Raw genomic sequence first — 26475 nt, 5'->3', positions numbered from 1 at the left:
AATCTGTTTTGAAATTGCTTGTGTGCTAATGTGGTGGCTGCCACACAGAATCACAAAGGGACAAATGTGTACTGAGACAAAGAACACAAACTAAAAATAAGACCTAGAAGCCAGTGATTCCAACACCACCATGTGATCTTACAAGGTGCAGGGGCAAGACTTACTTCCCAGACAGTTCTGGGACCCAAAATGTACCAGGTGTTTTCTCTTCTTAGATCACATTCACTTGACATGATAGACAGGAAAAGTAATGTGTGTCTTTTGAAATGGCTCAATAGAAGATTAAGATTTTCATGGAGCCATTCAAGATCACTGACAGTGATTTAAAGACACTATACAGTGTGTATATTTATGGAACAATTACTGTAGTTTGCCTCTAGCTTATATATATTAGAAAAATGGTTTGGCAGAGAAAACACTACCCCCTTCAGATTTGTACTGTTTAATTCCACAAAGGCATGCTTAGGGCATACAAACCTACTTAACATGGAGAAAGAATGACAAAATTCAAGAAAATGTGCTCACTTGCCTTTTTTTCCTCCTGTAATGAAGAAGCCAATGGCTGCTCTAATAAAACTGCTTTCAGGCAAATAGCTATAGTCAGTAGGAACTGTGGAGACAGAAAATGATCAAATTAACCAGTGAACTTGGCAAGACTAATGAAGGAGAGATAATGATCTCATGCTGCCATATCAACCTAGAGACAAAGCGGAGATGTTTATGCCATTAATCTCAGCACAATAGTCTGTAGCTGCAACTAATTCTATTAGACTAAGTGACTGGCCTTGAAGTAATCACTTAAGCTATACAGGCAAATCTAAAATGGTGGCTAACCCAGCAGACTGAAAAAAAAATCACAGAGGATGAATATTTGACTGAAGTGGTTTACAAAAATCCTTTCTACAATGTCACATCAGTGACCTCCCATCCAGTGACTCCTCAGGATCAGCAAGGAGATGGCTGAGCTTCCTAAGGCTTAGAACGCTATTCTAGGGGCCACTTCAGGACATGCAGAATCAGATTTGAACCTTGTAAATTCAACATAAGCATTTTTCGGTATAAACAGCACCAGCCTCTTACCTAAGACAGAGACCTCTAAGTGACTAACATGGACAAATAGCCATATGTAGCTGCTGACCTGGAACATGGAGGCAGTGACATTTATGTTAGTTGAGTCCTGAGAGTCTCCTAAATCCTTTTCCTCCCAGTCCCCTATAATTGTTTCATGAGATGGTTTTTACTGCAATAAATGGCTCAATTGGAAAATTCCATCAGGAGCAAGTAGCTGTATTTTTCCAGACACACAGGCAACTTGTTCAAAAGAACCTGGGTGTAAGATGATTCACTATGACCTGAGTTGAGTGTATGTGGGCCAGACCAAGCAGCCCATAATAGGACAATTAAAAGCCTACATAAAAAAAGTAAGGCCTGACATAAATACGCTAGCTTACCAGGATACTGAGTAAGAGCCTCAAAACTAGCAATACCAAAGGTTCCAGCATAACAAAGTTTTATCATCTTCCCATTTTAATGTGACAACTTCCAGCTGTCTAAAGTTGATTATGTTAATTATCCTGTGCACCAATGTCCTATTCCTATAGCTACAGAGTAATAGAAGGGAGGAAGTATTAATCACAGTAGACTTATGGTAACACTATCAGTAGAGGATCTTTCAGGGATAAATGAAACAAAATTTTAATGAGGAATCTTAGGTACCTATACCTTTCTGGCCTGGGTCCAAGATAGCCCATGGGTTCAAATTCTATAAAGAGCAAAGAGCAGATGTACTAACCCTTCCCCAAAAAATCTCAAGTACAAACATAAATTAAGTATGTGGGGGTTATAAATATTTTTATTGCTTTTATTAAAAAGCTACAAATAGAAAAGGCTTTGTGTTAAGACCAAGGATTTCAGTTCCAAGACCACTGAGATATACATCTTTAAATGTACTTACACCATTTTTTTAATAAAACCAGGATCCAGAAAAATTCCAGCCATACATAAGGAGACATTCAATGAAACATAATACCATTACATCTAGTAAAATAAAATAGTCTGTTTCAAGCTTCACAGACATGGCTCCTCATTTATGCGTTTGTCACTCAACTAACTCTATATATAAATCACATAATCTTCCAGAGTCTTAGATTCTACATTGTAAGATATGTGGGTTAACTGAATATCTACACTATCCTCTAAGGAAGCAAAGAGGAGGAGTAAAGAAACACGGAGTTTGGAGAGCAACTACAACTGCCTACCACATGACCCATGGCAAATCAGATGGCCACTCACACCCAACTCAGAAAAAACAGAGATGGTCATACCCGCCACTAAGGGTTAATGTGAAGATTAGTGCTCTTAACAAAATACAGAGCCTGAATCAGCAATTACTCCCAGTTCCAGTGTTTTAGGACCTTAGGCTTACCAGAGGTTCTGCTTTGATTTGAGGACAGAGTAGAGAGATGAAGATGTCCTAGAAGCCAGATTGCATTTGACTGAACACCAATAGCCCCAGAGACACTGGTGACCTACAGATGGAAATACAACAGTTAAATAATGGGCAAAATCCAATCTCCATTCAATATAGAAAGTCACTAATCTTTTATGAGCTAATCGCTTGGCGGGTAAATAGAAGTTCTATGACAAGATGAGATTTCATGTGTCTCAAATACTAGATCTGAATCATAGAGGTGCTCAACAAGTGGTTGCTGAGTTACTGAATGAATCAATTAACCAGTTGATTAATCAATCACAACAGAAAGTACTAGTGGTTTTCCCAGGTTCCACTGAGTTAGCCTGGTCTCAAAGAAACTTTAAAACAATGAGAGAAAATTTAAAATGTAGAAAAGTTGCTTAAAACTAACACACTTCTAAAAATGGAAGGAGATGATATTGTTTCTTTTCTTTAAATAATATCCTATTACTGCTTCATCATTCAGAATAAGCATTTTTAAAATAATAGTTTAAAATGTGAGATTTTTACCCCAACAATAGATTTTTCTCCCAAGTTATAGCAACTTAAAGTTTCCGAATTTCTTTTTTGAGCATATTCATATTCATATATGCAAAAGAGTTTTTATGTCCTGAGATTTATGTTTGCTTTTGAAAGCATGAATTACTAAAACTCCTTTATGTGGTAGATATTATAATCAGCCATATTTCATAAGAATGAAAACAAATATGCTAAATGAAAATAAAAAGATATAAAGTTCTATATAAAGAAAGACTACCAACTATGCAAACAAAGTAAGAATCCTTAAAGAAAGTTATGGCCAAATATTAGCAGCAGTTGCTTTAGGTTTCAAGGAACATCAGTGATGTTTCATTCAGTACCTTTAAATTTTAAGCAATAAACAATCATTTAAAAAAATAAAAATAATAAAAGATAAAAACATTTCTTAGCAGAGGAATATGTTTATTGTCATTGTAACATTGTAACAATGACAATGATTTACCCAAATATTTTATCAATGGCCTCTGAACTAGCATCTCTTGACCATTCTTCATGGATATCTGCCCTGCCCCTGGATCACCTATTCATATTTTCCTTGTCCTGAGGGCCTCCTATTCCTTGCAGGGTCAGGTGGTAATTGTTAAGAGAAATCAGTACCAACTTATCTTTTAAAAATGCCAGCTTTCTCTTTTTTCCAGAGGCAGCAGGTTTTTGTCAGTGAATAGAGGAGCAAATGGCCCTCCCAAATACCCTTTGAACTCAGCACAAATAACCAGAGATTTCCCCTATATTCTAGGTAAAACATTTTATATTATGTAATAAGATGAAGGACTAGGAAGAAAACTGTTTTTCCACCCAAGGATTTTAGATTTCTCTTCTCACCTGAGTTAAAGTTCTAATGACTTCATTAAGTTTGCCTTGAAACTGCGAAGTCTGGATGGCTTCTGACTTCAGCTGAAAGAACAAGGAGAAATATCCATCACTACCTGCCACCCCTGAAGTAAATAATTACATTCCCAGTGTATGAGTAATCATCTTCTAAGCCATGGAATAATGTATCATATGTCCTTATAAACATAAGGACAAACATATATAATTCAAACACAAGGCAGTGAGCTCCTCAAAGGCAGTGCCCATGCTTTGAGATTGATTTTTTTTTTAAGTACCTGTGCAGCGTAGCACACAGTAGTCATTCAATAAACTTCCACTGGATGAACAAAGGCACTCCTTTAGAATTACATATAAATTTACACATACATGTCCACTGTGAAATCATTTTGAAGTGAAAGAACACCTACACAGATATAAACTTAGACATTATGAATGCACACTGGTGGTTTTTGTGAATGGCTTCTGAAATTCCTTATCATTCAATCGCTTTTCTCAGGAAAACTTGGGACAAGTACCTACATTAATTTGGTTTAATTCCTACAAGCCAAACGAAACAGCAAACAAACCCTACATAAAGAATTCTTGTCCAAGAGCACTTTTTCATAGAACAAGGCATTGAAAAGCCCAGTAGAATTATTATCATGAGCATGTATTCCTCTATCATTAGCATACTAAGATAGCGGGAATTCTCCATCTATGGCTGTACACTTTTAGATTCTTCCCAACTGATAGTTCCTTTTTTACCTGCATTACATCCCCTTCAGAGCCTACCAAGGCCACCATGCCGTGGAGAGCTGCCAGGCAAAGCATTGTGGGAGTGCCCTGGAAACAAAGCATTAGAGTATGTCAAGAGGGAAGAGCTCCCTGGGCTGGGGTTCTACAAAACTTACTAACACACAGAGAAATAAAAGGCCAAATGGTACTAAGTTGGCAGAATAAACATAATCTGTATAAGTGAAACAAAAGTGGCAACAGACTATAAACCAAATCGATTAAGGTTGCTAGATAAAACTGCCTTCTTGCTTTTATTTTTTAATGCATACTACTGTTTTAAAATTAAAATAGTGACAAAATAGTTTTAATACCATAATGGTTGACAGGATGCATTATTTATAAGGGATTAAAAGTCCATTCATCTCTTTTCATTTGAAATTGCCTGTTCTTTTATTGTTAAACTATGTATCTTAGCAGTTCTTATAAATTGTCCAATAAAGTAGTTCCTATTCCTTTATAAAAACATAATGTAGCATATGGGAGGTAACCTTTACCTCTGCTAGAACAGTTTTGATCCATCCAGGGAGAAGTTTGTTGCCCAAGTCTTCAGCTTTGCCATGTCCACACACAGACAAACCATGAACTACATTTCCTAACGCCAGGGAAAATCCTGAAGTCTGGTATAAATAAATAAAAACAAGACATGAGAAAAAAGAAAGACATAGATCAGCAGTATTTATATACATGCCAAAATGAGCTTTTCTAGTATCTCCTAATCCTACGTACATGTTCTATTTGTCAACCAAAAAAAAAAAAAAAATCACAGTTTTGTTATTTGTTTTTAAACCTAGACTTTGGTTGGTAACAGAAACTACAGTCATTGCAAAGAATTTAGCTGCAGTGAGTAGTTTATTTGGGGAAAATAATACTGCACTATTGAGCAACATATTCTGAATACAAGTGAGCAGGCTTACAAACATAACACAGTAACAATCCCATTAACCTTCAATCAGTGCATTCTGCCATAATCCAATATAGTTAATATAAGGACTTTAGAGAAAGCTTTTTTATAAAAATAATAAAATGAAACTAGAAAAATTCTATAGCATGTGTAATTTTAATTTTTTAAAATCTGATTTTAGCAAAATACATATAAAATCTACCATCTAAACCACGAATACCAGTTCAGTGACATTAAGTACATTCATATTGTTGTGCAACCATATCTTTTTGTCTTGAAAATTGGAAACTCAGTTCCCATCAAACAGTAACTCCCCATTTCTCTCCCCAGTAGCCTCTGGCCACCATCATTCTACTTTTTTTTCTGGGGGGTGGGTACCAGAGATTGAACCTTAAGGCATGCTTAACCACTGAGCCACATCCCCACCCCATTTTATTTTTAATTTTGAGACAGTCTCGTGGAGTTGCTCAGGGACTTGCTAAGTTGTTGAGGCTGGCTTTGAACTTGCAATCCTCTTGCCTCAGCCTCTTGAGCCACTGGGATTATAAGCGTGTGCCATCACACCTAGCTCATCATTCTTCTTCCTGTCTCTGACTTTGACTATTCTAAGCATCTCAAATAAACATGAACCATGTAGTAATTTTTCTCATGATTGGCTTATCAGAACTTCCTTTTTAAGACTGAATAATATTTTAGAGGAATCATCTTAAGGCTATTTAATTTATATGTCCTTAAATCTTTCTGTACATATTCAGTCATGAGCAGAGATTTTCTACTCCCAATTTGCTGAAGTTTGATTTGATCCAGAATTCTGTATGTATTCCTGCCTTTCCAAATATTTTCAGCTAGCCTTCCATGACCCTTAAATTCCCTAGCCACATATGTTAAGATTACAAAATATACAGCAATGACTGGAGAAAGAAAAAAGCCTATCAAAACTTTCTGAAGCAAAGAAAAAGACATCCAGAAAGGGAGTCAGGGGATAAGGAGAGAAAAAAACATGTGTGACTATTGTCTACAGTGGTGAGAGAATAGAATAGTTAGAAGCTCTTCAGTGCTAGACAGGAAGTCTCCCCTTCTGGTCTAGCTCAGAGTCAGTTCCTAGCAGGTCCAGGCAGCAGCATGAGACCCATGAAAAGCAATAATCAGGGCAGACATTCCAACCTGCTGGTTGTTTTCCACTAACAGCCGAAGCTTGTTCATAGTATCTTCAGCCTCTGTGGCTTCAATGATACCGGCACTGAATGCTGATGTGCACACACAGCTTAGGGTGTAGGCAAGCACCTGAGAGGAAAATACAGAAGAAAAATGTTTCATCACAAGACAAAACAAAGAACACAGCTCAGTTGACACAGATACTCTTGTTGAACTTCTCCTCAGAAAAAGCGTTGAATTCAAATACATTCCCCACAGCCTGGGCATTGTTTTGCTGCCTAAACTTCTATTAGTATGTTTCACAACAATGTCACAATGGCAGTCACGATTCCTACTTTTTGAATAAGGGCTTTGAGGGTCAAATAGCTAGCAGACAGAAGTAGGATTTCTAACCAGGTCTTTAGTCTCTAAGTCGAAAAAGTTCCTTGCCAGGACACAGAACCTATCAATAGAAGAGGGAGACCGATGTTCACCAGCAGCGAAGGCCACTAATTGCCAGGTGCTCCATCCAAGGCCAACAACAGAGGCAGCTTGGAGAAGAGAAGCTCCATTAAGGTTCCCTAGGAGAAGTAATGGGGCATGACTGGAACAGAAACATGGGTTTAGGAGTAATATAAACTGTGTAAAATAGGGACAATACTACCTACTTCATCATCCTGGTACAAAAACATAATAAGGAAACAATGTATGAATAAACAAGTGCATAGAAATAGATAAATAGAAAAGAATGTTGGGAATGGAGACAGTACTCAGGCATGTGTCCAAATTGACCATTTACTAGTTGAGTAACTTTGAGCAAGTCACTCAATCTGAGTCTCAATTTCTGCAAGTCAAGGTTATTCACCCCCTCCCTGCTACCTCATATTTTCATAATAAAAGCCTTCCTTATAAGAATGCTGTTAAGATAAAGTGGAAAATTCAACTCCTAGCACTGATTGATGCATGAAAAATATAAGCAGTTCCCAAGGCAGAAATTGGATAATAAAACATCAGAGGGGAGAAAAAAACCCGGCTTGCTTAAGGCCTTATAAATCAAAACATCAAGGCAGACAGATGCATCAGTTATAAAAATCTTGCTTTCATTTATTAATCAAATCGTTCCTCAGTCACCAGATTTTCTCCTTTGGCTTGAAAAAAATAGGTACTTTTAAGTCACGCTCTACCCTGCTTTAAAAATGGAAATGTAGTGCATGTCTTAGAACAAAACTTCAACCCTCTGTGCCCCAAAGAAATTCACCAATTCAACAAGTCCCATTGCTGAAAGCAGAAGAGGGAGCGGGAAACACAGCAGCCATTATGTGCTCATCAATAGCTCGTGGGCAAGCCAGGGCAAATCAGAATCTGCTCTAATGAGGGGGAGAATCTGGCCCGGCCTTGAGGTCATCCCCTGCTCCTCCCAGAGCAGAGGCAGTTCAGCTTCACCTGGGCACAGCTGACTGGCATGCCACATGCCTTGACAATTCATCCAACCGTGGTTAACACATGAGGACTGTGTCACACCAACTCCAATTCTGCATATTTTTGTACCATGACAGAAAAACTTTTCCATTAAGTGTGGTAAAGGGAATTTCCTCAATTTTTCATGCTAGTGGGCATTTAAAAAAAAATCAAATGCCTTTCCATCTACAGTTTCTTAAGCTTATTCCTGGCTCTTTTTTAAAGTTACATTTGACTTGAGCACAATTCTAAAAATCTCCATTTAACCTTCTTCCAGAAATTGCAGCTCTTCTTAGGAAGTGCCTGCTGGTGATGCTGACTTAGGGTTTGTATTCACTGAAGGCTCTTATCTCATATGCCATATTTAAGTCTAAGTTGATTTATACAGCCGCACAATTTGAAAACCTCATGATCTAATATAGGCTGCTTGCCACTCAGATTTTCTCCTAATCTCAGTTGAAATTGAGAAAGAATTTAATTTACAGGGTTACCCAAATATAAGAAGTAGAAAATAAGCAGCAACAAGAAAACAAAAGACAGCAAAGGGAAGAAAACTGTCACCTTCTTCTCTTACCTCCTGAAATGTTCGGCTCTGGCTCCCACTATCATCTAGGTACGTGGACAGCTTCCGAAGTGATGCCGCCACATGAACTCGGGACTCCGTTTGGCTGCTGTGGCTCATGAGGGACAGAACAAGTCCAACTCCCAATATACAGCCAGTGCTGGGTGCCAAAAAAGATGAGGCATTAGCGTCACAAGGAATCTATATAACTGTTCTTACTTACCATGGGCTGTGAAACCTGAGCAAGATCTGAGGATTCTAAATCTGCCTCAGATGTAAGTGCACCCCATGACTCAAGACAGGTACACCCACCTCTCCCCGCAACAGGAAAACTTGATGTCAAAACAGGTATTCGTGGTCCTTGCTAGTACTATGTACTCACTGGACAAAAGCATGAAAATTTTGACTTCAGTTCAATGAAGAGAGTAAAAGGTGTAAAACAGCTCTATTTCTGCCCTTACAGAAATGCTGTACTCTTCCTCCACCTGCTTGTATTGAGTACACTGTGACCATCTGCACTCAGAGAGAAAGGCTAAATTTCAAGATCTGAGCCATGGGCATCAGACCAATAACAGGGGAGATAAATGCAAGGCATGATTACGAGATACGGCTAAGTGATTCATGTTTCCCAGTCAACTTCAACAAGAGGAATTTCTTTCTTAAAGAAACTGTGTATTCATCTGTACACAATGACATTAATCCTTCTCTCCCCTCTGATCTCTCAGAGTACCACTGGGTCAGAAGAGAAAATGGACAAATGACAGGCTTGTCAAAAGTTACCCATGTGACAATTCAATTGGAATCTGGGGCTTTGTGCCCATTCCTTCTGGAAGAATACATACCATTTAAAGAGAAGAATTGTTCTCTCAGAAAACTTCAAGTTAGCATGGTAAGATAATGCAGATTGTGGTGATTTTTCCCCCCCTTTCAAAAAAAAAGTTTTGTCATCATTGCTACTTTTTCAATGGAGAAAATACTGAGTCTTCCAGAAATTGCCCTGGCTCTGGTTTGGCTCACCTCTCATCATGCTATGTGCAGCTTAAGGCGTTCCAGGGCATTTCTCCAATAACGTATTTCAGTGCCCATATGTTATGTCATTTTTCTCTTAAATGGCACCCATATTCTTGGCTGATGTCCAGAACCTCATTGTTTTATGAGCATGTTAGTTACATGTCCCAACCAACACCTCTGTGTGAACAGAACATCCAATATGATAGTAGAAACCCAGAAAAATGGACAGGTTTCAAGATTTGTTCAAGACTGAACAGAGTTCCCAGTAGAGCATGACCAAAATGGGGGAATTGAGGTTCCCAGCCTTCTGATCCATCTGCCCCTGTCCATGCCCTGCATGATGCCATGATAGGATGCTTATAAGAAGGCAATGTATCTTCAGCATGTTTTTCTAGTTTCTGTTGCAAAACAATTTGGCATTATAAAATCCTTTGTAAAGAAGCTACTGAAGTAATGATCCATCATTCCTCAGACAGAACTGCTGCTACAGCTTACATGAACTTAACAAGCTCAACTAGCATAATGCAATTCCAACCAGTTAAATCAACATCTAACATCTGAACACTGCATGCTTTGGAGACAAATCATATTTCCAAAGGAGGAAAAGCTAGTCTTGATTGGTATGAATTTAAAGCTTTTGTTTTAATTTAGAATCTACTGGGAAGTGTTTCAGCCATCTTTCTATACTGATACGTATAAAAACTTGACAGAATTAGATCAAAGATATAATTAGACACAATCTCATTAATACTTTGACAAATTTGACTTTTGCTCTCACTTTTGACTATGTAATTGCTACTTATGCTTAAGATTTCAAATATTACTTCCTCAGGGACACTTTCTCTGGCCCAGCAGGGAATCTCTTTAATACTCCCCCACAGCACCCTGTACTAATTCACTTTCTACAATTTTAATTGTAAGTTCTGGTGTGGGTAATTTGGAATACTGTTTGATTTCTCTCTCTTCCCTAGCCTGCAAACTCCACGAGGGTGGGAAACTTACCTCCTGCTTTTCCTCACTAGAGTACCTATGGCATTCGACCAATATTAACAGAAAGCTGAAAAACTAATCAAATAAAGAATTTTAAGAGTCTAGAGTGATGAAAAGATCCACAGTAGGAAAAAATTAAAATGAAAAAAGAAAACAGAAGACCTGAAGTCAATGTTTGGTAGTAGGCAAAATTTATGAGTGGTAAAACTAGCTGAACGAATCATCTAAGATTTAATCAACAAAATATAAAAATATGAATCCTATTAGTTGCCATACTAATTTAAATTAAGAAAGACAGCTGCTGGGTTTATGTTTAGAAAGAATTTTTCTCAAAGTTCACTCAAGTAAGAATTGGTGCTTATCTTTCTAAATAAATAGGTGTCTGGGTTCTGCTTTTCAAGCTATCCTGGGTACACAAGAATCTCTATGCCCTGGACTGAAGTTCCTCCCTGAGCATCCCAAGATATACAGGTACAAAGGCTTAGAAAAGGAGATCTAAGTTCCTGGTACACATTCACCTAAAAATTATTACCATAATTACTCTTATTCTTAGGCAAGGTTATGATTCTATTCATGGTGACAACATCAGTTAATTAACTGCTGAATATACAACCTAACTCTGTGTGTGTGTGGGGGGGTATATGTGCATATATATATGTATGTGTATGTATATATGCACCAATATAAATGTTAGATTGTATGTATGAGGTGACCTTCTAAATAGTTGGTCTACATTTTCCAGTATGCACCTAGAAGGTATTCCTAAAACTTTGGTCCTTCTAATTTCTAAATCTCCTATATGTTAATGGGCTTACTTTTGTCCTAAGTCATAAAGATTTTCCTAAAAAATAACTTTTAGTTAATGATACACAACAACTATGTGATTAGTTCACCACTGTCACACATTTGTTCACTATAGGCTCTTTTTAATATGCCTGTCAGCTCTAAATCAAGAATAACTTGGGCAGAGAAATCTTACTCATCTTACTGTCCATGGGGGGGGGTGGATGTTTGTTGGTGTCTCAGACCAGTAAAGTATAATACTGGATACAAATAAAATTAAGCATTTGGAATTAGTAACAATAAGAATGGTAACGAATGACAGAATTTAAGCTTTAAAATTCCATATTCTATTGTCATCATTTGTTTTAATCTTTTATCAGAGTATATTAAATTATCACCAGAAAAAGAAGTCTTGAAAAGCAATGAAATTCTGATACATGTTGTTATATCAACTGAGATGTGATGATATATTTTGCTAAACTGACCAGAGATGAATTGTTAATTCCCTAGTTTATTGTTGACAATCCTGCAGATTAAGTACAAGGCCATCTCATAATTAGTTCTAACAACAGTTAACATTTGTATAGTGCTTTGCCCTTTACAAAGTGCTATACAAATGTGATTGTATTTGTAAAAGCTCAATAGTAATTAACCAAAGCTCCTGTCTTGGAAGGACAGCACAACCGGGCTGTAAGGACTGCAATAACCCAATGAGCCACCACTAGATGGCAGCAGAAGGTTAGTGCTAGGACCACAAAGGAGAGCCAGACCAGGTGCTCAGCTCTCAGCAGGAATTTATCCATTAAATCAGAGAAGCGTGGCGAATTTGCTCTGGGTGAATTCTACCACTTGAGGTAGCGCACTCCCAGATCTATTAACCACCTCCCAGTAATGTTTCCACTATTTCACTGGAGGAAGGACTGCTCTAGACTCCTACAATCTCATTAGAGAGACAGTACTTTACACCACTAGCTAGATGGTATTCAGGCCTGAGCCGGGTTAAAAAGCAGAGAAAATAACTTTTAGTTAATGATAGACAACAATTGCATGTCAGAAAACAGTAAGCAAAACAACATACTGTCAAATGTCAAATTGCTTTCTACTGAAATGTGTTCTCCACACCATACTGTGCAGGAGAAAAAAGAGATTGGAAGAGAGATGACCTAAGTGTTTCTTTTAGCTGTGCCACATATTAAGCTATGACCTTGAAAAAAGTCTCTCCTGAGAGGTTAATTTTCTTTATCCATAAACCAAAGTGATGATAATCTTGCTTTAACACCATATTTAGGTGGTGATAAGGACTTAACTACATGAAAAACAGATATGGAAATGCCTAGTTCAGCATGTACTTACTGCTCAGTAAGTATCAGCTGAAGCTGAAACCAAAAACAGAACTACACGTAGGACTGACATCCACAAAGCATCAGGGATGAGAAAATGCTAAACATCATTAACTACAGGAATAGCAGGAGTTTGAAAGGATAGAGGAAAGTCTTCTTGCATCCCTGAGTCTCTAATTGGCTCTGATAGACAAGGAAGTTTTCACTAAACAGGTAGGAAATTTCTCTATTCTGCTTCCCTGAGCAGTACTATTCTCTTGTCTAGGCCCATCCTTCCTCCCCCTCCCCAATTCAGTTGTTCATTAACAATGTAAGAATCAAAAAAAAAAAAGAATAAAGAAACAAGAATTTCATTAATAATAAAAATAAAGTTTAAAGTTAAATATGCTTAGACAAGTGAAGTTTTTAAGTGCATAAATACTTAAAATGTGGATAAGTCCACTATCCCACTGTTCTCCTTACATTCAAAGAACTTTCTTGAAAACAAATGGGCATAAAACATGAAAGCCATTCCTGAGATTTTTTTCAACTGGCTGAAAATGTACAGAATCTTAATTACAATTTTTTTCCAATTCATAATATCCTGAACTACAGCTATGATGAACATCTTTGGAGAGGGGGTCAGGAGGAAGAGAAATAAAAACATAAAAATATCTTATTCCTTAATTCTAAGAAGCAACAACACCAATGCATGCATTAGGCTAAACAATCTCAACTCATCGGTCCAAATAGCAACTAAATGTCCATATAACTCCCATTAATCATTTTCTATATTCAACAGATCTCAAACATGCCAGCAAACTCTCTTTTTCTCATATTGAAATATCTTAAGATGTCATGTGATCCCTAAAGTGTTTTCTTGATAAACTGGGTGAGTGTCATTAACAGTCTTAACCTGCACATGGTGAAGATTTTATAACTATCACCCCCTAAGTGGACACTTGACTTTATTTACTCATGAGGAAATCTTTTATACCTGCACCTCCTTCACCATTTCATTTATTCCTTTGTTAGTCTGAATCTAACAGGCTCTAGATCAAATGAATGTAGCTTTAGGTCATAAGTTGCTGAAGGCCAGAAATGTCAACACTGATTTAATTCACATTTGAACAGTGACCATAATCACAAAAGTTAAATGAGCTAATAAACTAGAGATTGGTGTTTATCCTCTATTGTATCTTCTAGAAAAAAGGAGCTCCAGAGAATTCAAGCCTAAAGTCCAAAGAAGGTTAAGATGTGGGTCCTCAATGGCACTAATATTTCCAAAAGCCTAACTGGAACCATGTATTTATTCATCCATACAAGTCAGTTGAAACATTAAATGAGGAAGCTTAATACTGCTTTTAAATAACCTTTTCTGATTTTTTTGGTTATCTTTTAATACTGGAATGAAAAAATGTCTTAGATTTTAAGATATTTAGTTTAATAGGCAGAATCTTGAAAAAGCATGAGGTCTGCAAGGGATAGGTAAAGCAGGTTGGGAATAAGAAAGTGTGTTTCCATTTTAATTCCTCAGCCAATAGGTTACACAGAGAAATATAAATCACCATTGAAAGGCTCTCAAGCCCAATCAAATTCAAATGACTTCAACAGATCTTTTAAAAGGTTAAGTCATGCATTCAAGTCCTCAGATACATGCCTCATGTTATAAATAAAAGACAAAACCAAGGTATTAGCAACACAAAGACTAAGCCATGAAATGATATTTGTTGCATTGTATTCAAGTAAACTATTGCAGAAACATGGTTTTCAAAACAAGTAAGCTCTAATCACAGGGTTTTAAAAGTAGCATTATTACTGAAAATTCTCTACAAAGAAATTCAAGATCAAATCCTGCAACTATTTCTCCACAGCATGCAAGATTTACAGCAGACTAGGAGCCAGTCTTTAAGTACTTATTAGAGAGAAAATGGAAACTACATACTTATATTCAAGACTAGTGTCAAAGCAGCAGTTCTCCAGGGCATCCAAGGACTTCATCAGAAGAAGGTTCATCTGTTGGCCAGATATATCACTGGATAATGACCAAGGGAAAAAGTGAATTACTAATAATCATTTGACTGGTCAAAATACTTTATATAAAATATTTGTTCTCATTTTTCTATTGGAAATGCCAGCATTTCTTTAAGAACAAAAATAATAAATGAGCTGGGGATGCAGGTCAGTGGTAGACCACTTGCCCAGCATACATGAAGCCACAGGTTTGATCCCCAGCATCTTTGCTAAAAAAACCCACAAATAATTTTAAAAAATTGAAAGTGAGTGACAATAATATTGGTGATTCACACATGCTCATTTTGTAGATAAACTGAGCCACAGATTATTTAATAATTAGGTTTCTACACAGTATAACTACTATATACTAGACAGTATAATGAACCAGTAAACCCCCTAACTCCTACTTTTAATTTTTCTCAGCATATTCATAATTAAAATCACCAAATAAGAAGAACCAAAGTCAAAATTCCAAATATTGCTAAGAAGGTAGAAATGACTTTCTGCAGAATATTTAATAATTTTTTAAGCTGATATGGTCATCAATCATTCCAAACCTTTCTTGCAAAGACTGACATTCCTGATTTCACATTTCAATTTTGTAGGTTGGCAGTGCTATTCCTTTGCTTACATATATTTTAAACAGGAAAAAACTTCTAGCCCTACATTTTTCTGCTTTTATACAATAAGTGATGTGTGTTCTTTTAATTGTCTTGGTGAGAAATAAGACTGGTATAGTAAAAATTTAAAAGGTAGCTCTATGGCAGCTTTTCCAGGAGGAGCTGTGGTCATCACCGACACTTCATTATCCAGAGGTCCCTACATCTCAGCTCTCATGCTACTGTCTCAGATCATATGAGGTGGAATCCAGCCCCAGGAATGCCAACCAGCCAGAGAGTACCTTAAACAACAGAGTCTTAAACCAAGACTACAGCACGGTTGCACAAGGTGAAGAATGACATTTTGTGAAGGGAGAGAAACATGCCCCCATACAGCCCCACACAGAGTTAATTGCTTTTGATTAAATAAGTCCTTTTGAAGTTGTTCTCTAGAGTAAAATTTTCTTAAATATCCTAAACAAATGCTAACGAGATCATATTTGTATCCTCTGGGGGTTATGTCAGAAGGAAGAAGCCTGAAATAATACACTTCTCTGAATAAATCCTATATTGGATTTTAAATTTAGGAAGTTTTCTCATAAACCTTAAAAAAAAAAAAACAAGGATTGTCATAGTTTTCTTCTACAGAATGATTTTTCCCTTTTTAAAAACCAATATATGGTCCTAATCCTTTTCCCATTAAGGGATCATTTGGAGTCACTTATTTGGTGTTATTGACTGAATTCAGAGTCAATCTTTCTCAAATCATTTACCTTTTTATTTTTAAAAAAGGCAACTTTCTTCAAAAATATTATTATCAGGTGACTCTGTAGTTACCTAATGAACAACTGTTAATACATAAAAGCAAATATTTCAGATTCCTCTGCTCCAAAAAGTTAGAAAGGTGGGAGACATGAATACATTAGTGACTGCAATGCTAATACACAGGCCCACGAAGAGGAGGATGCTATCAATACAGGAAGAGTAGGCAATGTTACAATCTGCCATTATTCTGGGGGTGCTCAGCTATGCAAAGCTGAGCATTTTCTGCATGCAAAAATTCAAGTAAGATAGACAGCAGTGGAAGGAAATCTAGGAACCATGGACATGGGTGGTGGAGAAATCACCACAGGGTTTTCAGATAGCATGATTAATGCAAACTTGATGGCCCTTAAAACCAGCAGCATTTCACCCTAAGTTAATGAAGAGAAAGGACAGGATAAAATAAGTTGCCTTGTGTTAACTGACACAGCTCATTTTTAGTTGTAAAACACAATGCTTAAAAGATACCCAGGAAGGAGCTGGAACACAAATGGTGAAGAGAATGCCATTTGTAGCCTAGTAGCAAAGGGAGAAAATTCCCTTTCAGACTGCAGGTGTTTAGAAATACTTCCTGTTCTACTGCACATACAAGATGCACACAAGAGGTGTTTGCTATTGTGGTTGTTTGTATCTAGAACCAGGCCCCCTTTTTATAGGGGGCAAGTAACTAGGGATTAAATCCAGAGGTGTTCTACCACTGAGATACATCCCTATCCCTGAGGCTGGTCTTGAACTTGTGATCCTCCTGCTTCAGCCTCCTGGCATTTATGTATTAAAGCCAGAGAACAAAATGAATATTCTGTGTATGTTTTCTTTGGGTTGGCAGAAACTCACTCAGTCACCCCCATCACCTGACAGATGTTTTTAGAGTTGAAAATGATCATCTAAAATCTACTGCTTCCCCTGAACAACAGCAATTCTCATAAAAGTTCCGCATATTAATGTTTATGCAAAATAATGTCAACTACAAATGTAACCATTAGTTTCAAACTGCAATCAAGCCAGATATATAAAATTCTAAGGTTTGTTGTAGTAAAGAATAAACAGTATGAACAAAAAAATTAAAGCAGATTAATGGGCAAGAAAACTTTCCCAGTTAGTGGAATTTTCCACCAGGGTTTTTGCTATTCCATTAGCTCCATTCAAAGGTAAAGCTAGCAGTCCAAAAATGAACAATCAAGCTGAATAAAGCACACAGTATAATATGCACAGATTAAGACTCTTTAAGGATTACTAAAATGTAGCCAGGGCACGGGATGAAAGCTCTGGTTAAAGCCGGGTACATGGAGTTCTCAGGTGATTCGGTGATTCCCAATACGTCTCAGGCACAAGGGATACGCCAATCCTTTCCACTCATTTTACAGGAATATTAATGAGGGGTCAGCAGTCATTTCTAACACATGCAAATAAAAAAGAAGAAGTTTTCTCTACTTACAGCACCATAAGATTAGACTTTCACTCATGTTTCTTCTACAGATGTACTCAGAGCTTGTTTTAAGCATGAAATGACATCCAAGCAACCAATCACTTGAATAGAAACCCTTATAAGGCATTAGTATATACATGATGGTATTTTAGAAAGAAATCACCCATAAAGAAGAATAAAGAATCAAGTTGCACATCTCAACAAGTTTAGCAGCCACATATTGCTTAGATCTAGTGTTTAGGTATGTGTATGTAAAGTCCTCCACCTAAATCGTAAAGGGAAAAAATAGGAATATTTTAATATACCATACCTGAGTTTCTCCTCGCACAAGCGAGAGAGAAACATCCCCAAAGCAAGGCCCATCTGGATTTGCACGGCTTGAGATTCATCAGCACTTGGTTTCCCAGGTAACCTGGCAGTCAGCATGTTCAGGATTTCCTCAACCTTCTCTTTGCAAGAGATAATGAAAACTGGCACAAGGAGAGACAAAGCCGTGGCGGCAGCAGAACGGGCAATGGCACTAGCTGTGTTTTCACCAGAATAGGATTTCTAGGACATGCCAGAGAGAGAAAAAAGGGGTTAGCCTTTTGTTTAAAACACGAAGGAAGCATACCTATCACAAAGGGAGGCTCAACAATACCAGCTTCTCATAGATCCACCCCTGCAGACCAAAAACAAACAAAAATAAATCTGCATGTGTTTGCTATAGATTCTTTTCACTCCATGAAAGAATTTCCTCCTAATCAGTTAACTAATAACGTCTTTTAAGTTTGAAAAATGAAATTATAAGTATCTTATGTTTAGAAACTGTGAATTCTCTCACTAGAAGAACTGAAATAATTTTGGTGTTTTTAAAAGCTCACATAATATACATATTGAAAAATCCAAAGTGAAGCTATCTGACCCGGTTATAAAAGTCCAGAAAGCTGGGAGTTTTCAAAGAAAGAAAGAAAAAGAAAGTGGGTGGGGAGGACTTTAAGTTTAGTATGAAGAAATGTTGTGAGTTTAGCACAAGGATCTATTGGCACATCTCCCAAAATTTTTGGTGGGAACACTTCCCAGTAGATGGATTATTTCCTACAGGGGGTTAATTCCTTTTAATTAAAAAGGAAGTTGAAATCCTAAAAGCCTCTGGTTACAAAGCAATAACCAGCATTCAAAATGAAATGGAGAGCTCTATATGCTCCTTCTTATATGTAATTATGGGAAAGAAAGGAATAACAGCCCTAATAAAATGTCATGGCAGCTGACTATGAACAGCTTCTATAAGAAGGCGGTGTTAGAGAACGCCATCAGACAGTGCGTGCATTTGTAAATGTGTCTCAGGTGGGAAGGGAAGCCCCTTTATCACTCCTCACTATTATCCGCTTTAAACTTGCAGACATACTATAAAGGCAGTGTTGTCCCTTGCAGTCAATGCACGTTAAAATGTGTTTTTAATTCTACACCTATTAGTTCTCAAAGCTCTAGTACTTTAAGGATAAAAAAATCAAACAAGTATACTTTATTACAGCACTCTTAAAATGACAATGTTACTCAAAATGACTCAGCTGTTAGGACACAGGAAATAAAGGAAGTGAATTTTGAAAGAGGGCTTTGAAAAGTAAAATAATGTAAAAATCACAAAGGTAAGAGGAACCCTGAGCTGACTAGAAAAGAGATTATCTTATTGGTTTGCAAGAACTAAGCAGAATTATTATAAATCTCATAAAATGTCCTGTTCTAGTTAATAACCAAGCCAGAGAGTTATTACAAAAATCCCCCCATTTGCTTCTAAACAAGTTAAACAAATTAACATAAAGAAATTACCTCTTTGAACAAGCCCCACCATCCCATTTAATTCTACATTATCTGGCAAGACATTTTTTGTCCTCAACAACAGTTAAAAATCTAGCATCAGACCCTAAGCCCCAGATGAATACATACCAAGGGCAGGAAGAGAGAGGCACACGAAATGTACAGAGAAGACCATAGGCAGTGGATTTCAGGCTAAATTCATGATCTTAGCAACAGTTCAGGATCTAGGCTATAGTTCTATTCAAATTAACTCTAATCCTCTGCCACTCAGCTGATTGTCCCATGATCACTGTAATTCCCTAAGCAATGGATATTGATAGGGCAGAACCAAAATAATTCTACACAGACGCAATAATTCTGCATGTCACAACCAATAAAGGAAAAATTAAACAAACAAGTGTGTTTTCATTTTGCTTCAAATCTTAGGACACAAGCTTGAAAACTGAGACTGACTAGGTAACAGGTGCTTTTTTATGATTTTTATATTTACAGAGTATCTCACTCTTTTCACAATATTTTTACAAAACAAACAACTTGATCCTCACAATCTTTTAGAAAGTCGTAAATGAATTATTTTTTTCCTTTGGTTTACAAGTAAAGAAAATACGAATGATAGGGATTAAGTGCCAAGTCAACAGTCACAAAATTAGTTAGGGGTGGAGCTGCAATTATTATAGGTGATTTTATTCAAGCCTCTCATTTTATAAATAAGGACAAAAAGGTCCAAAGATATTAAGAGCACTACTCATGAACATGTGCCTTGAAATGAAAAAAATTGACCAGAAACTCCAAGTCCCCATATTTCAGTCAATGTTTATTCTCTGACGACTGTAGCTTTTATTCCAATTATAAATTTAAAAAACCTACGGAGCTTTCAGAATGCTGATTCCCATAGTTCAATCAGAGCAACTAAATCAGAGGTGGGACCTACACATCAGTTTTTCTTTAAACACACACACACTTCCCCAGGTAATTCTAAAATACAACTAAAACTAAGAATTACTAAACTACAGCATGGATTTCATCTGACCAACTGATGTCAGTATAGTTAGCCCCTGGCTTTTCTAATCATTTTTTTTTTTCTGATTTCTTACACTTACATGATAAAAGCAGGAGAAAAGCTGTCCTCTGGGTTGGTAATGGCTATCCACAATGACCAGGAGAGTATCAAGCACCATGGAAACCCATTCTTTCATTGGAAGGAAATTAGGTTGAACCTGAAGATGAACAACATAAAATGATAAGGGAAAGGAAAAAAAATAAATTTAAACATTATTTTGAGATCTAGAGTACAATACCTTCTGTGTTAAATAATGATGTGCTATTATCAAAAAGTAAACTTCATCTGCTTAGGCCATTATGTGAATAATATGTAACAAACACACATCCTCACCTATGCCACAATAAGATTTATCTTCTATGCAAGATCTAGCAAAAGAAGGGAGATAGGGGCTGTAAAATAGAACATATCCAAAGCTGGGGCTAGGGTGATAGCTCAGTGGTAGAGTGCTTGCCTAGCACATGTGAGGCCCTGGGTTCGATCCTCAGCACCACATACAAATGAATAAATAGAATAAAGGTATTAAAAAAATTCTTTCCTTAAAAAAAAAAAGAACATATCCAAAGCCATTTGGAGCTCTATGTTCAGTGAATTATGATAAAAATAATGTGGAGGTTAAAGAGAGAGATGTGCAAAAAAGCAATTCAAGATTTCTTTATTTTATGATTTGTCATTTTACAAAGAGGAAATCAACCTACAAAAGTTTGATCAACATCTCTAACATTTCTGCTTACTATTACCATGTAGTTGTCCTTCAAGAATTCTGACAACATTCACCTAGTCAATTGCAAATTAGGAAAATATAAATGGTCTCCAGTTTGAAAAAGGAGATGAAAGAGAAAGCAAAAACAAATCAACAAAACTCCATTCATTATAAAGAAAACTTGGCTATAAAAAATCATTCATTACCCCAGATGTCAAAAGCATTCATCAACGTATATGGTAAAACTCAGGTCATACAAATGGTAAAGGTTAACCAGGTGTTGAGTATCTCCTTGGGATTCAACTCCTTGAATCAAATACCGATTTCGTCTTCATATCTTTCGTTTTTGAATGAAGTCTAAAACTTTCAACTTTAATGAAATAATGGGATCTTGAGTTTGAATTGAGTGATAGCCAAAGACAAAATCATCAAAAATAAAAGCAAAGCCTTAGCCTTAGGCTGGGTTGAAGAGGGGTGAGTAAAGAAGAATGAGAGAGACTAGAACTCAATCTCTGAACTTTTTCAGTTGTTATTGGAGCAAATTAACTACACAGTTAAGCATAATTAACACCAATGTGAAGGAGCACAGAAAGGGGAATTAACTTTTTAGATTGTTGATCTACTTAGTGTATAGTCTCTGCTATAATATTCAGAGAAATGAAATAATTACTCCAGATTTTTTTCATCATTCTCATCATTACAATAATATTGAATTTAAAGTTAAACATTCATATGCAAACTAATAACATTTTTGGCACTCATGTAATAATCCCACAGCTTCTTTCTCTCCTCCACATGTAATATCCACCGCAGCTATTCTCTTGTTTAGTAATAGTAATAGTTCCCTTTGGAGAATTCCCTGTTCTCCATTATTTGAAACTTGGTTCAATACTCCATCAGGCTACCTCCCAACCTACCCTAGCAGTGAGCATAGGACCCTGAGACTCTGAATTGTGCATGATTGACACAAGGTCAATAAGTGACTGGAATTGAGCTACCCAAGTGAGAGTGGTCTGCTGAGATACTTCACCGGTACCTGATGCCTGACTCCTGAAGTTGCTTAGGTTCCTGCTTCCCTCAAAACCTAGTTTTTAAGCTTAGATTTCAACTCCACAGGCTTGCAGATCCCATATCCTTCTACCTACTTTTTTATTTAAATGAGTCAGAGTTGGTTTCTCTGCAACCAAAAAACCACAAAAAGCAAGTAAACATGGCTCATAAGACATTCCTCCAGGACAAAGGAAGCTGAGTAACACTGAATAAAGCATCAACCTTCCCAGCAAGAACTGATGATGAGATGCTGGTGTTATTACTGAGAGCTTAGTATCTACCAGCAGTTGTGCTTTATATATATTAATTCATTTAATCCTTACAGCAATACTATCTGGTAAGTATTGAAACCCCCATTTTACAGACATGGAAACAAGCTTTGAAAGGAGAGAGTACTACAAATAAGCCATAGAGCTAATAAGTGCAAGTAATAAGATTTATTACCTACCCCAAAGCCTATATCTTTGACCCAATCAGTTACACTATCTCCGGATAATGATAGCTACCAGATAATGGAGCTTAACATAAGAATAAATCCATGCCTTTTTATTTTGACAGATATGAATTATCTGAGAAAGTACATGGGAAATGAACACTGGCCAACTTGCCACATGTTTAATTAAGAAATAAATATCTTACAAAAATGAATAGGCACTTTATCATTGACATCTACAATTAAAATGCAAAGTACGGTTTTATTCATTCTGTAAACACTGCTTATTTTTCATATTTTGACAGCACTGTTCACTTTCAGTAAGCCTAGTTAACCTCCTAAGATTGGTTACCACTGATGTAATCACAAAAAGACAACCTCTGTTGCATAAAATTGGCACCTTCAAATGGAAATGACCACTTAACTGTGATGGAGAAAACAACAGTAAAGTAGCAAACAGAAGTCAGGAAGATGTCGGGCTCACAATGCAGAGGCTCATCAAGTAGGGCAACCTGGTGCTGCAATTACAGAATCTAGCCTTGCAAATCCAGGGTCAGGCTACCTAACACCGAGCTCAGGGAGACACAATCCAAGCCCACCTGGTTTAAATCACCCTAACTCACCTCCAGGACCCCATCAGAGTCTGAGGCGAGGCTGGCTTCATGTTTGGATAGGACGACAGCAAGACTGCTTAAGGCTAACAGTGCGTTGCCTTTGACCACTGGGCTCTCCCTGTTTAAGAGAAAAAAATTTCCAAAAGAGCACTTAGGGGCATTAATCAGGAGAAGAGAAAGAGCTATCATAGGAGGACAGATGCAACAAAAGCACTTTCATTCCTGCACAGAGCCTTGTAAGTGCAGTTCTGTTTGTCCCCTGATGCTAACAACTTCTATCCTGATAGGACTGCTGATTTTTAATTCTTACTTGTCAATATAGAGTCATTATGAAATTTGGAAACTTTAAAAATCCAAGCTCACATATCTAACATCTTCCTTGCTAAAATTTTATTCTGTTGCTTGACATGACATTTCCCAAGCTATCTTCTTCTGTGTCATCCTTAGCCAATTTAAATTTATTGATTTGTTCTGAAAACACACCCAAGGACAATTATGTGAATAAGCGGAGCAGAATGGAATGGCTTCTGGCTTTTTTGAAGCACTGGTGTGTGGAACCAGCTTCCCTTGAACCACTTCAGACAGCACACTTTACTTGCAACTTGACACAAGGCATCTCTCCTCAGTCATTATCATCTCTCTTTCTTTTAATATTTCAAAGCCAGCAACCCTAAAGCCAGTTGCAATACAATTTGGAGATGTAAAATAAAATGCCAAAAACAAACAAAAAAAACCCCAAAAACCCTGTTTTGACTAAGAGTTGTTCTATTATTCATTCAAATGATAGTTTTCTAATACTAGCAACAAAAATTTTATTTTTGACTTCAGGATTTGACATCAAGAAAACTAAATATTTCTCATATATACTCAGCATTTGAAAGTCTACATTTATTATTATTCTATAATCCTAAATCAATCCTATAGAAGAAAGTACTCAATGAGGCATTGATGAGATTCTGTTGTCTGACACATCTGTCATAAAAGAACTTAGGCAGCGGAGCACCCATCCAAAGAGTTCTGTTGTTAGGCTAATGCTTGTGCATATCCACAAATAAAGAGGCTGTCCCCCCAAACCTGGACTTGAGATAAGAACCTGAGTCCATTGTGCGCATTCAAGCGCCATTCCCTGCTTGTTCCAGTGCAGGACTAGAATAGATACGTAGGATGAGGAGGACTTCCAGTCCTTTCCCCCTGCAAACCTAGTACTTACCTCCAGATCCAATCCACAAATGCAGCTGAACAGGTCAGCAGGTGTTAAAAGGTTATTTTATATGTGTTCTTGAATTTTTACTTCTGTTTGATAAAATTGGGATTCAGGACTTGCTACTTCAAGTTCTTTCATTTATCTAGTCATCCATCCTCCTTCCCTCTTTCCCTCCCACTGTGGGGTAGCTCAGCTCAGTGAAGGCCTGCTCTTCACACCTGCTTATTTTATTTGCCCCTCTAATCCTTATTCTATGAAATCTGCCGTAAGTTCATAAGACAGCAACATTCAAATTGGGAGTAAGAGGAAAGAAGATTGGAAGGAAGCCTTGTGCTCTAACAGCCAGCTCCAACCTAGATTAGGTTTACTAAGCATTCACATAGCTGATAATAAAACACCACAAACTAAGGCAAGATTAGAACATAAAAATTGTTTAACAAAAAGAAAACTAAATCTTTCATTTCTGTACAGGTTGAGCGATGGTGCTCAAAAAGTTTGATTTGGGAGCATTTCACATTTTGCATTTGGGGATTAGGGATGCCCAGCTGGTAAACTCTATGAAAATACTTCAAAGTTTGAAAACCTTCAAAATCTGAAATTCTGGTTTCATGCATTTTTCATAAAGGGTACTCAATCTGCATTATTTTGTTGTTTTAACTAAGAATATCCTGAGGCCTTTCCCACTACAAGATGGTCATGAATTCCTGTGGTTGTATTAAAAAATAGTTTTAATTCTCAATGATCTGAAAATTAAATCCCCAGGTTTTATGCTCCTTCAGATGATCCTTACATGGTCACCTGATATCACCCAATATGAAAAAAAAGTATCTTTTTAACCCTGAAATTCTGAAAAAAGAATTTAGCTTCAGTTGTAAAACAGTACCCCAAATCATTTCAAGTTTCATTAGCCTCGAAAACCTGAGCATGTATTGTTGAAAAAAGGAGTAAAAGTCACTGGTAATTAGATCTTAAGTTACAGGCTGAATGCCTATTTGGACATTAATCTTTAAATAGTGAAAACTATGCCAGAGTCTATATAATGTATCTGAAGGCCACGCTATACATTTTGCAGAGGTACCATGTGTAACTCTTGACCATCTTTGCATTCTCTATGTGCCCAGGATAATGACTTATGAACAAAAGGCATTAAAGATATATTTAGTGAAACAAATTCAAGGAGAACTGGCCAGATGAAAATCCACAACTGGTTCAGCAAAAACTCATCACCTTGTTACTCAAAGCACCATCTCCTACCAGTCAAACAGCAGTGACTAATTTGCATAATAACATGTCAGCATCAGTACAGTATTTATCTAGGCAACACCACTGACATTTTAATTAAATTGTCCTTTAGAACAAACTGATGCCATTAACCTAATTAAAAAGCACAAGGAAGGATGAGCTGCAATGATGCTTTCTTAGGAGTAAAGTATTACACTATATATCACCAAAGTGACCCAATCATTTGGAGATTTTTGTCTTCAGGTTCAAATCTATTTAATTAATAACAATGAAAACAAATTTCCATCAATCACCAGGCTTTTTCTGGGTTCTGACTGTTCCTTAGCCCTAACTCTGGTGCTGGAAAAATGCTCTTAAATGAGAAAATCTGTTTAATTCCATGACTCCTGTTTTATTTCCTGCATTGAACTTATGACTCTGAACAAAACAGGCCCTTGTCTGGTCCAGAACAGCCTATGGCAATCATGGTCCAAGGACCAAACTCTGAGCTGTCAGAGAGTAGTGGTAAAGTCTTCACCTGGTTGAGGAAGCCAATGGAAAGAATCGAAGAGCATGGCAGCGATTTTGCCCCTGTTCTGTCACTAATCTTTCAGCCTCTGAACCTTACATATCTCCTGTTCACTTGCTGTCATGCAGAGTACTATTGGGATTGCCTTAATAGGATACGGTCTAAAAAACACTTCGAAATTTCCAATGAAAATGTAGTAATGCAAGCTGAGGTAGAGAGCTTACC

General features: G+C 37.0%; 1 protein-coding gene across 8 annotated transcripts in view; it reads right to left on the bottom strand.

Annotated features, from left to right (window-relative positions):
* Nucleotides 1–26475, bottom strand: part of Focad (focadhesin) — a 281898-nt gene that overhangs the window by 40105 nt on the left and 215318 nt on the right. For all 8 annotated transcript variants that reach the window (XM_021733689.3, XM_078047698.1, XM_078047697.1 and 5 more), the window contains 11 exons: nucleotides 23306–23414; nucleotides 20537–20653; nucleotides 17950–18188; nucleotides 14722–14811; nucleotides 8686–8833; nucleotides 6684–6803; nucleotides 5113–5235; nucleotides 4589–4666; nucleotides 3836–3907; nucleotides 2426–2528; nucleotides 530–610 (listed from right to left, as the gene is read on the bottom strand). In XM_021733689.3, the coding sequence (XP_021589364.1) occupies nucleotides 530–610; nucleotides 2426–2528; nucleotides 3836–3907; nucleotides 4589–4666; nucleotides 5113–5235; nucleotides 6684–6803; nucleotides 8686–8833; nucleotides 14722–14811; nucleotides 17950–18188; nucleotides 20537–20653; nucleotides 23306–23414 (1280 nt within the window). The remainder of the gene's footprint in view (nucleotides 1–529; nucleotides 611–2425; nucleotides 2529–3835; nucleotides 3908–4588; nucleotides 4667–5112; nucleotides 5236–6683; nucleotides 6804–8685; nucleotides 8834–14721; nucleotides 14812–17949; nucleotides 18189–20536; nucleotides 20654–23305; nucleotides 23415–26475) is intronic.

Source organism: Ictidomys tridecemlineatus, chromosome 4 (assembly GCF_052094955.1).
Source record: "Ictidomys tridecemlineatus isolate mIctTri1 chromosome 4, mIctTri1.hap1, whole genome shotgun sequence".
In the NCBI taxonomy this organism is placed as follows: Eukaryota; Metazoa; Chordata; class Mammalia; order Rodentia; family Sciuridae; genus Ictidomys; species Ictidomys tridecemlineatus.
This window is presented reverse-complemented; position numbering and strand designations above follow the sequence as displayed.